Below are 16,521 nucleotides of genomic sequence, written 5' to 3'. Positions count from 1 at the left end.
ATAAAAAGTACATCATACGTAATGTAGGTGGTATACAATCATGTCTATGACGTGAGTAGAGACTCCCACATCGGATCTCTCTAATGCACAGTACAGGGATAATGTTAGTATACACAGGTGATCCCCACTGGTTTCCAGAAAGGTATGGTGTGGAGCAGGCAGGCCCTTTGGCACTGCTCAGAGGTTTCTGTGCCCGAGCGGCAGCGGGGACGACACGTCACCGCCTCCTCCTCGGCAGCCCTCGCCGCCCGGCGCTGCAGCAGGACCGACAGGAAAGGCTTTCAGCCTCTGCACAGAAGAGCTGGCCCGAGAACTGCGGGGGTTTATGCAGCAGAGAAGGAAACGCGCCCGAGCTACGCCCTGTGCTGGAGACCATCCATCCATGCCTCCCTCCTCTGCCGAAGCGTGGTCATGTGTCCCGATGACGTCACCGCCAGCTCCGGTCACATGGCCCTGATGTCATCTAACGGTGGAATTTACATGTAACGGTGGCGACTGATGGTTGTGTGTCAGAGACCGGGTCGGTGGGGAGCGCAAAGCGGACGGTGTCATGAAGGTAAAGAGGCAGTGCGGGCACGGGGCTGGTGTCTCCGGGATAATACATGCAGGACCGGGCGCTGAGTGTAGGGACTGGTCCGGTCCCCGGGGCAGAGAGACCTACAATGATGACACAATGGATCTGCTGCGCTTCACTATACTGTGTGTGTGTACATATATATATATATATATATATACACACACACTCACTATACTGCCACTGATTCCTTATATATAACTACTGTGTGTGTGTGTGTGTGTGTGTGTGTGTGTGTGTGTGTGTGTGTGTGTGTATATATATATATATATATATATATATACACACACACACACTCACTATACTGCCACTGATTCCTTATATATAACTACTATATACTGTGTGTGTGTGTGTGTGTGTGTGTGTGTGTGTGTGTGTGTGTGTATATATATATATATATATATATACATATACACTCACTATACTGCCACTGATTCCTTATATATAACTACTATATACTATACTATGTGTGTGTATATACTCACTATACTGTGTGTGTGTGTGTGTGTGTGTGTGTGTGTGTGTGTGTGTGTGTGTGTGTATATATATATATATATATTCACTATAGTGTGTGTGTGTGTGTGTGTGTGTGTGTGTGTGTGTGTGTGTATATATATATATATACATACTGTGTGTGTGTGTGTCTGTGTCTTACCCTCTTGCTTGAGGGTGTCAATGATGGCCTTCTGGACAGCAGTCAGGTCGGCAGTCTTACCCATGATTGCAGTTTGGAGTAATGAACCAGGCTGGGAGTTTTTAAAAGCCTCAGGAATCTTTTGCAGGTGTTTAGAGTTAATTAGTTGATTCAGATGATTAGGTTAATAGCTCGTTTAGAGAACCTTTTCATGATATGCTAATTTTTTGAGATAGGAAATTCGGGGTTTTCATGAGCTGTATGCCAAAATCATCAATATTAAAACAATAAAAGGCTTGAACTACTTCAGTTGGTGTGTAATAAATCTAAAATATATGAAAGTCTAATGTTTATCAGTACATTACAGAAAATAATGAACTTTATCACAATATGCTAAATTTTTGAGAAGGACCTGTATATACTCACTTTACTGCCAGTGATTCCTTATATATATCTACTATATACTATACTGTGTGTGTGTGTGTGTATATATATATATATATATATATACTCACTATACTGCCACTGATTCCTTATATATAACTACTATATACTATACTATGTGTGTGTGTGTGTGTGTGTGTATATACTCACTATACTATGTGTGTGTGTATATACTCACTATACTGTGTGTGTGTATATATACTCACTATACTGTGTGTGTGTGTATATATATATATATATATATTCACTATACTGTGTGTGTATATATATATATATATATATATATATATACTCACTTTACTGCCAGTGATTCCTTATATATATCTACTATATACTATACTATGTGTGTGTGTGTGTATATATATATATATATACTCACTATACTGCCACTGATTCCTTATATATAACTACTATATACTATAATAAAAAATGTAAATAATCAGCGGCTCACCCCAATACTGAATGGACAGGGTGCACACCTCTCGGTCCACCCAGACCGCACAAGAAAGGAGTAATATAATAAAAGAATGAGGGGCACTCTGTATGAGGGAACAGGAGACAGTGGTTCACAATAAAATTTATTATTTGATATACTACCACATAAAATTTCTTATTTAATATACTACCACATATATTTACTGTATATAAAAACAATAAAATAAATAATAAAACAAATTAGATCAGGATCCTAATCAATAATAAAATGTCCAGAAAGTCCACAGGACAACACACATCCGGTGTTAAATCGCCACAGATGGTATGGGCAAACTATCGTATCAAGGAATCTTTTTCCAATGTATCACTTGGGGATGTCAAGCTTCCACAAAGTCCCATATGAAACATCCGATTACGGACAGATCAGGCATACAACACAAAAGTTCTCTTATCCGATAGGACAGCCAGAATATCTTACCCTCTGTATGTCCGCACCACCGGTATGGGAACTCGAGGTAATGGCTGGGTGATGTTAACGCGGCGTCCCACGTGGTACGAGTCTGACGTGACGTCTCACGTGACTCACCAACTTGGATCGTAGTAGCGTATGCCAGTAGCGTCACCGGCTCTGTGTTAGAAGCTTGCTATATAGATGGCCCCAACTGAAGCTGTCGCTCAACGGTTCACTTGTAGTGTTCAGGGGGAAAGAGAGAAGGCTCACTGTCTTGACTTGCCCAAACGCGTTTCGAGGTATACACCTCTTCCTCAGTGGTGAAGACAGTGAGCTCTGAGCAGCCTTTTGTATCCTCCCAGGAAGCCAGCTCAGGTGGAGCTGCTTTAATTATAACATCCAAACCACGGCATCGGGACCTGATTAGATTCCATATTGGATCCTGCTTCTTTCATAATATAAACATCAAATATCGCAACATTTTATCGTCTGTATCAAAACAGAAGATAGCAAAATGGTAGCATCCCATAATCTATTTGATGTTTGACACGTGCAGTATCCAATGAAAAGTCACAGCTGTATAAGGGATATTTCCATGGACTAACTCACCACATTAACATAAATATATTTCATTCCAATAGAATGACATAACACTAACCAAAATATAGAATTCTGGCCTAATAGCATTGTTAATGGTGCTATCATATCATTTTCAAATAAAACGCACCGAAAACGCATATGCGTTTTCAGTGCGTTTTTAATGCGTTTTTTATAAAAAATCAATTAAAACTTAAAATAATGTTAAAAAACCTTCAAACACAATAAAATAAGCTTTGTGCAACCTATATGAAGCATCATACAGTTAATTTTTTTCAAAAATAGAGACCTGGGGAAGCTCCCCTCTAAGAAACATGATATCTATACCGGAGGAGGGGATAAAAATATATATTCATATACTTGTGTGTAGATAGGGGAGGAGAGCTGGGCAGGGAGGCAGGAACAGGGTGCTGTAACACAAGCAGAACCCTGAATCCACATCCCCACCCAACTCCACCCCCGATCCTCAAAGGAATCCAAATAGTTCCCATTCCGCATTCAAACCCCTGGGAATAAGGGATTCAAACTCAAAAATACGGCGTGATTCTTGTCTGGACATGGCAGCCACATGATTGCCACCTCTCCATGGTTTTTTCACTTGTTCTAATGCAATAAATGTTAAGGATGAGGGGTCACAATTATGAACCTCCTTAAAGTGTTTTGAGAGGGAATGTAACAAATAACCTTTTTTGATATTTGCCAGATGTTCTGCCACTCTCTTTTTTAGGGTCCTCTTAGTCCTTCCTATATACTGTTTTTGACAGCTACATTGAAGAAGGTAAATAATATCAGTCGAGTCACAGGTCAGACATTCCTTAATGTCTAACCTGAAGGAATTTTGAGTCGACATGACACTTGTAGTTTTCTTAGCAAAATTGGTGACCTTGCAGTTCCCACACCGTCCACATCGATGGAAACCACCCTTTGTCAACCAACTTTGTCCTTCATTAGGACCTTTATTCATCTTCTTCAATGTAGGTGCTATCTTGGATGCTAATGTGACCGCTTTAGTATATGTGATCCTCGGGTCTCTAGTCAGAGATGAACCTATGATCTTATCGTCCAGAAGGAAATGCCAATATTTTCTAATTATTTTTTCTACCTGCCGATATTGGGAATTAGAAGGCAAAATCATTCTCAAAGTCTCATCTGTAGGGGTCTTAACTTTTGGGACAAAAAAATCTTGTCTGTGCATATTCCTGACTTTCTCTAAAGCTGTATTCACTGTTTGATTGGGATATTCCCTCTTTAGGAACTGTTGACTCAAAATGGTGGCTTCTTCCTCAAATTGTTCCTGGTCCTTTCACGAAAGTACAACATTTGATCTTATTTCCTTTTATCGCCACCTTGATATCCAGGAACTCAATCTCTTCATGACTGATCTTTGGAGTGAACACTAAATTCCTATCATTTTCATTGATCTCTATCAAAATTTTTTCAAGGGTTTCCCTCGTGCCTTCCCAAATGAATAGCACGTCATCAATGTACCTACGCCATAGGACCAGATTCCCCCCCAGCCTATGCCTGATGGTCTCACTCTCCCACTGGGCTAGGAAGAGATTGGCATAGCTGGGGGCGAATCTGGTACCCATGGCGGTACCCGTGAGCTGAAGAAAAAAGTCCTGCTCAAAAGCGAAAAAATTGTGTGAAAGAATATATCTTACTCCCTCCAAAATGAACATTAGTTGGTCATCTTTGAGGATATTAGCATTCTGAAATTGTTTCAGGACCATGAGGCTAGATACATTATGGATACACAAAAGAGGATTCCCGTTTTCTATTGTCTCCCTAAAATCCATAAAGATTTGAAATGTCCACCAGGGAGACCAATAGTATCGGGAATTGACTCTATTTCGTCAAATCTGTCGCGGTATATTGATCGCTGGCTTCAACCTCTAGTTAAGAACACAGCCTCCTACATTAAAGATACGACAGATATTGTCAAATTATTGGAATCCTTAGAATATAAGGAGGGATGGCTGCTTGGCACACTTGATGTCAGCTCTCTCTATACCGTGATTGAACACAGGATGGGAATCGATGCATTACTGAAACAATTTCAGAATGCTAATATCCTCAAAGATGACCAACTAATGTTCATTTTGGAGGGAGTAAGATATATTCTTTCACACAATTTTTTCGCTTTTGAGCAGGACTTTTTTCTTCAGCTCACGGGTACCGCCATGGGTACCAGATTCGCCCCCAGCTATGCCAATCTCTTCCTAGCCCAGTGGGAGAGTGAGACCATCAGGCATAGGCTGGGGGGGAATCTGGTCCTATGGCGTAGGTACATTGATGACGTGCTATTCATTTGGGAAGGCACGAGGGAAACCCTTGAAAATTTTTTGATAGAGATCAATGAAAATGATAGGAATTTAGTGTTCACTCCAAAGATCAGTCATGAAGAGATTGAGTTCCTGGATATCAAGGTGGCGATAAAAGGAAATAAGATCAAATGTTGTACTTTCGTGAAAGAGGTAGCTAGGAACAGCTATATTCGATTTTCCAGCTGCCACTTGCCAAGATGGCTACTTAACATACCAGTTAGCCAATTTAGACGACTAAAGCGAAATTGTACTGACCAGGAACAATTTGAGGAAGAAGCCACCATTTTGAGTCAACAGTTCCTAAAGAGGGAATATCCCAATCAAACAGTGAATACAGCTTTAGAGAAAGTCAGGAATATGCACAGACAAGATTTTTTTGTCCCAAAAGTTAAGACCCCTACAGATGAGACTTTGAGAATGATTTTGCCTTCTAATTCCCAATATCGGCAGGTAGAAAAAATAATTAGAAAATATTGGCATTTCCTTCTGGACGATAAGATCATAGGTTCATCTCTGACTAGAGACCCGAGGATCACATATACTAAAGCGGTCACATTAGCATCCAAGATAGCACCTACATTGAAGAAGATGAATAAAGGTCCTAATGAAGGACAAAGTTGGTTGACAAAGGGTGGTTTCCATCGATGTGGACGGTGTGGGAACTGCAAGGTCACCAATTTTGCTAAGAAAACTACAAGTGTCATGTCGACTCAAAATTCCTTCAGGTTAGACATTAAGGAATGTCTGACCTGTGACTCGACTGATATTATTTACCTTCTTCAATGTAGCTGTCAAAAACAGTATATAGGAAGGACTAAGAGGACCCTAAAAAAGAGAGTGGCAGAACATCTGGCAAATATCAAAAAAGGTTATTTGTTACATTCCCTCTCAAAACACTTTAAGGAGGTTCATAATTGTGACCCCTCATCCTTAACATTTATTGCATTAGAACAAGTGAAAAAACCATGGAGAGGTGGCAATCATGTGGCTGCCATGTCCAGACAAGAATCACGCCGTATTTTTGAGTTTGAATCCCTTATTCCCAGGGGTTTGAATGCGGAATGGGAACTATTTGGATTCCTTTGAGGATCGGGGGTGGAGTTGGGTGGGGATGTGGATTCAGGGTTCTGCTTGTGTTACAGCACCCTGTTCCTGCCTCCCTGCCCAGCTCTCCTCCCCTATCTACACACAAGTATATGAATATATATTTTTATCCCCTCCTCCGGTATAGATATCATGTTTCTTAGAGGGGAGCTTCCCCAGGTCTCTATTTTTGAAAAAAATTAACTGTATGATGCTTCATATAGGTTGCACGAAGCTTATTTTATTGTGTTTGAAGGTTTTTTAACATTATTTTAAGTTTTAATTGATTTTTTATAAAAAACGCATTAAAAACGCACTGAAAACGCATATGCGTTTTCGGTGCGTTTTATTTGAAAATGATATGATAGCACCATTAACAATGCTATTAGGCCAGAATTCTATATTTTGGTTAGTGTTATGTCATTCTATTGGAATGAAATATATTTATGTTAATGTGGTGAGTTAGTCCATGGAAATATCCCTTATACAGCTGTGACTTTTCATTGGATACTGCACGTGTCAAACATCAAATAGATTATGGGATGCTACCATTTTGCTATCTTCTGTTTTGATACAGACGATAAAATGTTGCGATATTTGATGTTTATATTATGAAAGAAGCAGGATCCAATATGGAATCTAATCAGGTCCCGATGCCGTGGTTTGGATGTTATAATTAAAGCAGCTCCACCTGAGCTGGCTTCCTGGGAGGATACAAAAGGCTGCTCAGAGCTCACTGTCTTCACCACTGAGGAAGAGGTGTATACCTCGAAACGCGTTTGGGCAAGTCAAGACAGTGAGCCTTCTCTCTTTCCCCCTGAACACTACAAGTGAACCGTTGAGCGACAGCTTCGGTTGGGGCCATCTATATAGCAAGCTTCTAACACAGAGCCGGTGACGCTACTGGCATACGCTACTACGATCCAAGTTGGTGAGTCACGTGAGACGTCACGTCAGACTCGTACCACGTGGGACGCCGCGTTAACATCACCCAGCCATTACCTCGAGTTCCCATACCGGTGGTGCGGACATACAGAGGGTAAGATATTCTGGCTGTCCTATCGGATAAGAGAACTTTTGTGTTGTATGCCTGATCTGTCCGTAATCGGATGTTTCATATGGGACTTTGTGGAAGCTTGACATCCCCAAGTGATACATTGGAAAAAGATTCCTTGATACGATAGTTTGCCCATACCATCTGTGGCGATTTAACACCGGATGTGTGTTGTCCTGTGGACTTTCTGGACATTTTATTATTGATTAGGATCCTGATCTAATTTGTTTTATTATTTATTTTATTGTTTTTATATACAGTAAATATATGTGGTAGTATATTAAATAAGAAATTTTATGTGGTAGTATATCAAATAATAAATTTTATTGTGAACCACTGTCTCCTGTTCCCTCATACGGAGTGCCCCTCATTCTTTTATTATATTACTATATACTATACTATGTGTGTGTGTGTGTATATACTCACTATACTATGTGTGTGTGTATATACTCACTATACTGTGTGTGTGTATATATACTCACTATACTGTGTGTGTGTGTGTGTGTGTGTATATATATATATATACAGTGGAGGAAATAATTATTTGACCCCTCACTGATTTTGTAAGTTTGTCCAATGACAAAGAAATGAAAAGTCTCAGAACAGTATCATTTCAATGGTAGGTTTATTGTAACAGTGGCAGATAGCACATCAAAAGGAAAATCGAAAAAATAACTTTAAATAAAAGATAGCAACTGATTTGCATTTCATTGAGTGAAATAAGTATTTGAACCCCTACCAACCATTAAGAGTTCTGGCTCCCACAGAGTGGTTAGACACTTCTACTCAATTAGTCACCCTCATTAAGGACACCTGTCTTAACTAGTCACCTGTATAAAAGACACCTGTCCACAGAATCAATCAATCAAGCAGACTCCAAACTCTCCAACATGGGAAAGACCAAAGAGCTGTCCAAGGATGTCAGAGACAAAATTGTAGACCTGCACAAGGCTGGAATGGGCTACAAAACCATTAGCAAGAAGCTGGGAGAGAAGGTGACAACTGTTGGTGCGATTGTTCGAAAATTGAAGGAGCACAAAATGACCATCAATCGACCTCGCTCTGGGGCTCCACGCAAGATCTCACCTCATGGGGTGTCAATGGTTCTGAGAAAGGTGAAAAAGCATCCTAGAACTACACGGGAGGAGTTAGTTAATGACCTCAAATTAGCAGGGACCACAGTCACCAAGAAAACCATTGGAAACACATTACACCGCAATGGATTAAAATCCTGCAGGGCTCGCAAGGTCCCCCTGCTCAGGAAGGCACATGTGCAGGCCCGTCTGAAGTTTGCCAATGAACACCTGAATGATTCAGAGAGTGACTGGGAGAAGGTGCTGTGGTCTGATGAGACCAAAATAGAGCTCTTTGGCATTAACTCAACTCGCTGTGTTTGGAGGAAGAAAAATGCTGCCTATGACCCCCAAAACACCGTCCCCACCGTCAAGCATGGGGGTGGAAACATTTTGCTTTGGGGGTGTTTTTCTGCTAAGGGCACAGGACAACTTATTCGCATAAACGGGAAAATGGACGGAGCCATGTATCGTGAAATCCTGAGCGACAACCTCCTTCCCTCTGCCAGGAAACTGAAAATGGGTCGTGGATGGGTGTTCCAGCACGACAATGACCCAAAACATACAGCAAAGGCAACAAAGGAGTGGCTCAAGAAGAAGCACATTAAGGTCATGGAGTGGCCTAGTCAGTCTCCGGACCTTAATCCAATCGAAAACCTATGGAGGGAGCTCAAGCTCAGAGTTGCACAGAGACAGCCTCGAAACCTTAGGGATTTAGAGATGATCTGCAAAGAGGAGTGGACCAACATTCCTCCTAAAATGTGCGCAAACTTGGTCATCAATTACAAGAAACGTTTGACCTCTGTGCTTGCAAACAAGGGTTTTTCCACCAAGTATTAAGTCTTTTTTTGTTAGAGGGTTCAAATACTTATTTCACTCAATGAAATGCAAATCAGTTGCTATCTTTTATTTAAAGTTATTTTTTCGATTTTCCTTTTGATGTGCTATCTGCCACTGTTACAATAAACCTACCATTGAAATGATACTGTTCTGAGACTTTTCATTTCTTTGTCATTGGACAAACTTACAAAATCAGTGAGGGGTCAAATAATTATTTCCTCCACTGTATATATATTCACTATACTGTGTGTGTGTATATATATATATATATATATATATATATATATATATACTCACTTTACTGCCAGTGATTCCTTATATATATCTACTATATACTATACTATGTGTGTGTGTGTGTGTGTATATATATATATATATATACTCACTATACTGCCACTGATTCCTTATATATAACTACTATACTATGTGTGTATATATATATATATATATATATATATATATATATTAGTACAGACCAAAAGTTTGGACACACCTTCTCATTCAAAGAGTTTTCTTTATTTTCATGACTATGAAAATTGTAGATTCACACTGAAGGCATCAAAACTATGAATTAACACATGTGGAATTGTATACATAACAAAAAAGTGTGAAACAAGAAAATATGTCATATTCTAGGTTCTTCAAAGTAGCCACCTTTTGCTTTGATTACTGCTTTGCACACTCTTGGCATTCTCTTGATGAGCTTCAAGAGGTAGTCACCTGAAATGGTCTTCCAACAGTCTTGAAGGAGTTCCCAGAGATGCTTAGCACTTGTTGGCCCTTTTGCCTTCACTCTGCGGTCCAGCTCACCCCAAACCATCTTGATTGGGTTCAGGTCCAGTGACTGTGGAGGCCAGGTCATCTGGCGCAGCACCCCATCACTCTCCTTCATGGTCAAATAGCCCTTACACAGCCTGGAGGGGTGTTTGGGGTCATTGTCCTGTTGAAAAATAAATGATGGTCCAACTAAACGCAAACCGGATGGAATAGCATGCCGCTGCAAGATGTTGTGGTAGCCATGCTAGTTCAGTATGCCTTCAATTTTGAATAAATCCCCAACAGTGTCACCAGCAAAGCACCCCCACACCATCACACCTCCTCCTCCATGCTTCACGGTGGGAACCAGGCATGTAGAGTCCATCCGTTCACCTTTTCTGCGTCGCACAAAGACACGATGGTTGGAACCAAAGATCTCAAATTTGGACTCATCAGACCAAAGCACAGATTTCCACTGGTCTAATGTCCATTCCTTGTGTTCTTTAGCCCAAACAAGTCTCTTCTGCTTGTTGCCTGTCCTTAGCAGTGGTTTCCTAGCAGATATTCTACCATGAAGGCCTGATTCACAGTCTCCTCTTAAGGGTCTATTCGCACGTCCTGTTGTTTGTTTCCTGATCTGTTCCGTTTTTTGCTGAACAGATCTGGACCCATTCATTTTCAATGGGTCCTGAAAAAAAACGGACAGCACAATGTCAGATTTTTTTTCAGGACCCATTGAAAATGAATGGGTCCAGATCTGTTCAGCAAAAAACAGAACAGATCAGGAAAGAAACAACGGACGTGTGAATGGACCCTAACAGTTGTTCTAGAGATGTGTCTGCTGCTAGAACTCTGTGTGGCATTGACCTGGTCTCTAATCTGAGCTGCTGTTAACCTGCGATTTCTGAGGCTGGTGACTCGGATGAACTTATCCTCCGCAGCAGAGGTGACTCTTGGTCTTCCTTTCCTGGGGCGGTCCGCATGTGAGCCAGTTTCTTTGTAGTGCTTGATGGTTTTTGTGACTGCACTTGGGGACACTTTCAAAGTTTTCCCAATTTTTCGGACTGACTGACCTTCATTTCTTAAAGTAATGATGGCCACTCGTTTTTCTTTACTTAGCTGCTTTTTTCTTGCCATAATACAAATTCTAACAGTCTACTCAGTAGGACTATCAGCTGTGTATCCACCTGACTTCTCCACACTGCAACTGATGGTCCCAACCCCATTTGTAAGGCAAGAAATCCCACTTATTAAACCTGACAGGGCACACCTGTGAAGTGAAAACCATTTCAGGTGACTACCTCTTGAAGGTTATCAAGAGAATGCCAAGAGTGTGCAAAGCAGTAATCAAAGCAAAAGGTGGCTACTTTGAAGAACCTAGAATATGACATATTTTCCGTTGTTTCACACTTTTTTATTATGTATATAATTCCACATGTGTTAATTCATAGTTTTGATGCCTTCAGTGTGAATCTACAATTTTCATAGTCAGGAAAATAAAGAAAACTCTTTGAATGAGAAGGTGTGTCCAAACTTTTGGTCTGTACTGTGTATGTGTGTGTATATATATATATATATATATATATATATATATATAATACAGTGTAGTAATAGTGTATACGGAATCACTAGTAATATATACATACATAGTATAGTACAGTGTTTCCCAACCAGTGTGCCTCCAGCTGTTGCAAAACTACAACTCCCAGCATGCCTAGACACCCTTTGGCTGTGCGGGCATGCTGGGAGTTGTAGTTTTGCAACAGCTGGAGGCACACTGGTTGGGAAACACTGGTATAGAATACCGTGTATGTATATATTACTAGTGATTCCGTATACACTATTACTATATAGATCACATTGAAGCACACAGCAGCTCTCACCTTCCCCTCTACCAACCGAGCACGGATGACGCACCTGGATGCATTGCGATACATCAGGAAAAGTAGAAATATCCAGCTCGAAGATGGTGAAAAATCGTAGCTTTATTGCGGTATAAAATCGTCGACATATAGGACAAGTTCAGTAATGCGTTTCAGACCATAAATAGCGGTCCTTCCTCATGAGAAAGGACCGCTATTTGTTTATGGTCTGAAATGCGTTACTGAACTTGTCCTATATGCTACTTCACTGTAATGTGTCGGTCTGCCCTCGTACCCCTTCATAGCTGACGTCCACCTCTCAGTGGCACGTGGTGCTCCGCAGTCTACACAACGCTTATTCACAGTGGTGCCGTTTGTCCGCTCACAATACACACTCACCACAGCAGCACGTGAACCGTTCACAAACTGCAGTTTCAGAAATACCGCCATCCTTGGCCTAAAAGCCAATAATCCTCAGTTTCTGCAGCGCTGATAAATTCCCCCTTTTTTTCCCATGAAAGCAACGAGGGATATGTGTGCAGACAGCTTATATACCCAGCATCCCTCACGACACGTGACTTCCTTCATAGGCTCTGAGCTGCTGATGCCAAAAGTAGATGGTGGTCATAATAATGTGACTCGACTATGTGTGTGTAATATATATATATATAGGACATGTCATCAATATCTAATTGGTGGGGGTCTGACAGCTGACACCTCCATCATTCAGCTGTTCTCAGCAGCTGCCACAAAACACAATGGATGGAACCAGAAGCAGACAGCTCCCTCCGTTGTGTAGTGGCTGTACCAGGTTACTGCAGCTCAGCTCCGAAGTGAATGGGTGTGACTCATTGCTCAGAGAGTTCCCAATATTTTGGAAAATCTTTAAGTTCTGTCACATCGTAATTAATTTATCACCCAACTGCTTTTTTCCAGCAAGCATACACAATACAGCGTTCTGGGGGCTGTTAATGCACCTTTGTGTTCCTGGGTTCCAGTATGGGATTTTAGATGATTGGATTTTCACCACTAGGTTTCTCTAGTAGAGTGTGAAAGATTTTTTTTATTTATAATTTTTTTAACTAAGCCCAAAAGTTTTATTTCATTGGTACTTTTTTTTTTTTTTTTTTTTTTTAATACCAAGCACCATTAATATTCTTTGTCGTGTTGGAGCATATCAATATAGAAATACTGCATAATTCCTTCAAGTTGTCACCTGCTCTGCATTATAAGCAGCTTTGTCCCCTAGAGAGAGGGCTGACTGCACCATGGAAATGATCATATGTGTCTGAACTGATGTCAAGGAGTAGATCCTATTTTTATCATCGTGATCTTGACAACCAAGAAATTCGGAATCTGCAGGTTGGAGATCTGCTGCTCTATTGTAGGTAATCAATATCCACTGTGAGGGTCTGACACCCAGCACCCTCACTGTTTAGCTGTTCCCTGCAGCAAAATGGGAGCTGAGCTGAAGTTACCCAGCACTACACGTTGAACGGAGCTGTGCTTCCGAATCTTTTTTTTTTTTTTTTTTAAAAGGGCTTGTGCACACAAACATTGATGTCTATGATGAGACAACCTCTTTTGCCGAAGCAACTTTGTTAGTAGAGGTGCAGTGACCATCCGTCTGCTACAGAGCCCCATGCGCAGTAGGGTTTGCTGAACTGTTTCAGACACACATCTGGTAGCCTCCTTGTCCATTTTGGTTATGAGCTGCTCCACTGTAATGTGTCGGTCTGCCCTCGTACCCCTTCATAGCTGATGTTCACCTCTCAGTGGCACGTGGTGCTTCGCAGTCTTCACAACGCTTATTCGAAGGGAGCCATTTATCCACTCACAATACACACTCACCACAGCAGCACGTGAACCGTGCCTGTATTGTTTCCCTTAAACAGCGGGTCTAAAATATACTGGCACCAGCAGGGTGCGCTCTTTATCACGGATGCGGACCCATTCACTTGAATAAGTCCACAAGATATAGAGCGGAAGCACGGAGTGGAAGCACGTTCTGTTTCCCATTTCGTCCACCATGAGATTGACCCCTTGACCTCTGTAGGGGCAGGAACACAGAGTTTAAAAGGCCACCACCCACTCTCATCCTCAGTGTTTCCTGTACCTTGGGGGCACCTCACAGAGAGACCTCCTGTTCCCGGCCTGCAGAGGACATGGGGGGTGGAGCTTGGAACGCACGTGTGCGCGCGCTGATGACGTCAGATGCAGTGTCTGTGGTAAAAAGCAGCAGATTCAACAGTTTCCAGTGTGGTGTTCCTCCTTCAGGATAGAATGTCAGCTCCTGATGCCCCTGCAGGCCAGATGGATTCTACAGATCCCCCCCCCCCCCCTCAGCTACTCCAACCGTGAGTTCCCCTTTGGGGAGAATATGTATCACTTTGACATGCTTAATGTGTATGATCTTATGATACCTGGTTGCTCCTCTCTTATAGGGAGTGAAAGAGCCCAGAATTATATCCAAAGTCTCTAGATGTACAACTTGTACCAAGAGACTTCCTGAAAATTACAAAAAGAAGCTCTGTCAGTCTTGCATTAATGAGCTTGTAAAAGAAGAGCAACCATCTATCCTTATGGAAGTTAAATCTATGATCCAGAACGAGATAAAATCCTCCCTGTCCTCCCTCAAATCCGTTCCTCCTGCTCCACCTGCAAAAAGATCTAAGATGTCCATTCCATCCTCCTCTGATGTAGAGGACATGGACGAGGAGGTTTCCACCTCTAGACAGTACATTGATATGGATGTTCTGTCAGAGGGAGAAATTGTGGAAGATAGTAAAAAATATTTTCTCTTCTGGGGATATGGAGGAATTATTGGGAGCTGTAAGAACTACCATGGGCATTGAGGAAATACAAAAGCCCCGGTTGGTCCAGGATGAAATGTTTGGAGGACTTGGAGCAAAGAAATCCAGTAAATAAAAATATTAAAGATATAATTCTGAACGAGTGGATGGATCCAGAAAAGAGATTAGGTGTCTCGAGGGAGTTTAGAAACAGGCTGTTTGATCAAGCTGAAGTAAAAATCTTTAATTAAACACCAAAGATTGATGTCCAGGTATCGAAAGTTGTCAAAAAGACCTCCCTTCCATTTGAGGATTCTTCTCAGCTACAAGATCCAATGGAAAGGAAGGCTGATGCTCTACTGAAAAAATCATGGGAAGCATCCATGTTTGGTATTAAAACGAACATAGCGGCAACATTAGTGTCTAGATCCATGTATTTTTGTCTCAGCGAATTAGAAAGCCATATTAAAAACAGGACTGCTAGAGAGGAGATCCTAAACTCTATTCCCCTTCTCAGGTCAGCCACAACGTTCTTGGCGGATGCCTCAGCTGAGTCTGTTAGGTTCGCCTCTAAGGATGTGGCTCTCTTTGATTCAGCGAGAAGTGCCTTGTGGATGAAATCTTGGGGGGGGGGGGGGATAGAACATCTAAAGCCATTACCTACAGGAAATTCAAAATACAGTCTATATCTTCCATTATCCCTTTAATCAAAAACGGAGCCTTCATGACTTCCATAGATCTAAAAAACTGGTTGGTTAATAAATCGGAAAAAGTCTTGTCCAGCACCATCTACTCAAATTAAATTCCTAGGGGTGATGCTAAATTCTATTACCCAGATGTCATCTCTACTAGAAGAAAAGTTGGTATCTTTCAAGGAAAAGATAAAGAGATTCCAATCCCAAAGTCAGTGTTCTATCAGTGCCATGAGCCTTCTGGGAATGATGACCTCGTGCATCACCGCAGTGGCATGGTGCCAGGCCCATACCAGGATAACTCAATCCTGGATACTAGGGAAGTGGAACAGAAAAAGGTTCTCCCTAGAGAAAAAGATATCCATCCCCCTATGCGTAAAGTCAGATTTAAACTGGTAGACGGAAAAGAAGAATCTGTCGAGGGGCGTAACCTGGTTGAGAAATCCAGATAGTGACAGATGCAAGCGGCATGGGCTGGGGAGCAAAGGTAGCCTCCTCAAACTACCAGGGCAGGTGGTCAAACGAAATAAAACAAAGATCAAACTACCGAGAGTTGAGAGCTATCTGGGAGACTCTAAAAGTATCCCAAAAACTATTGTCCGGAAAACATAATCTAAAAATATTCTCCGACAATGTAACAGCTGTGGCCTACCTAAAACACCAGGGGGGAACAAGATCTCCAAGCCTAAAGGGTCTGGCGGAAAGAATATTCTTCTAGGCAGAAAGAAATGTACTTTCAGTCACAGCGATCTATCTAAAGAGTTCAGAAAACAAAGAAGCCGACTACCTCAGCAGAAAATCTTTTGAACTAGTGGAGTGGTCCCTAAATCAAGAATTTTTTCTGAAAATTTCCAGAAGATGGGGAGTCCCTCAAATAGACCTATTCGCGTCAAAAAACAACACGAAA

At 41.5% G+C, this 16,521-nt stretch overlaps 1 protein-coding gene across 2 annotated transcripts in view; it reads left to right on the top strand.

Annotated features, from left to right (window-relative positions):
* The first annotated feature begins 421 nt into the window (after positions 1 to 421).
* RNF34 (ring finger protein 34) overlaps positions 422 to 16,521 on the top strand; it is a 49,784-nt gene continuing 33,684 nt past the window's right edge. Inside the window, exon 1 of one of the 2 annotated variants that reach the window (XM_044290547.1) lies at positions 422 to 556. In XM_044290547.1, the coding sequence (XP_044146482.1) occupies positions 551 to 556 (6 nt within the window). In that variant the 5' untranslated portion in view covers positions 422 to 550. The remainder of the gene's footprint in view (positions 557 to 16,521) is intronic. The other variant, XM_044290554.1, reaches the window with a different exon arrangement.

Source organism: Bufo gargarizans, chromosome 1, assembly GCF_014858855.1.
Source record: "Bufo gargarizans isolate SCDJY-AF-19 chromosome 1, ASM1485885v1, whole genome shotgun sequence".
NCBI lineage: Eukaryota > Metazoa > Chordata > Amphibia > Anura > Bufonidae > Bufo > Bufo gargarizans.
This window is presented reverse-complemented; position numbering and strand designations above follow the sequence as displayed.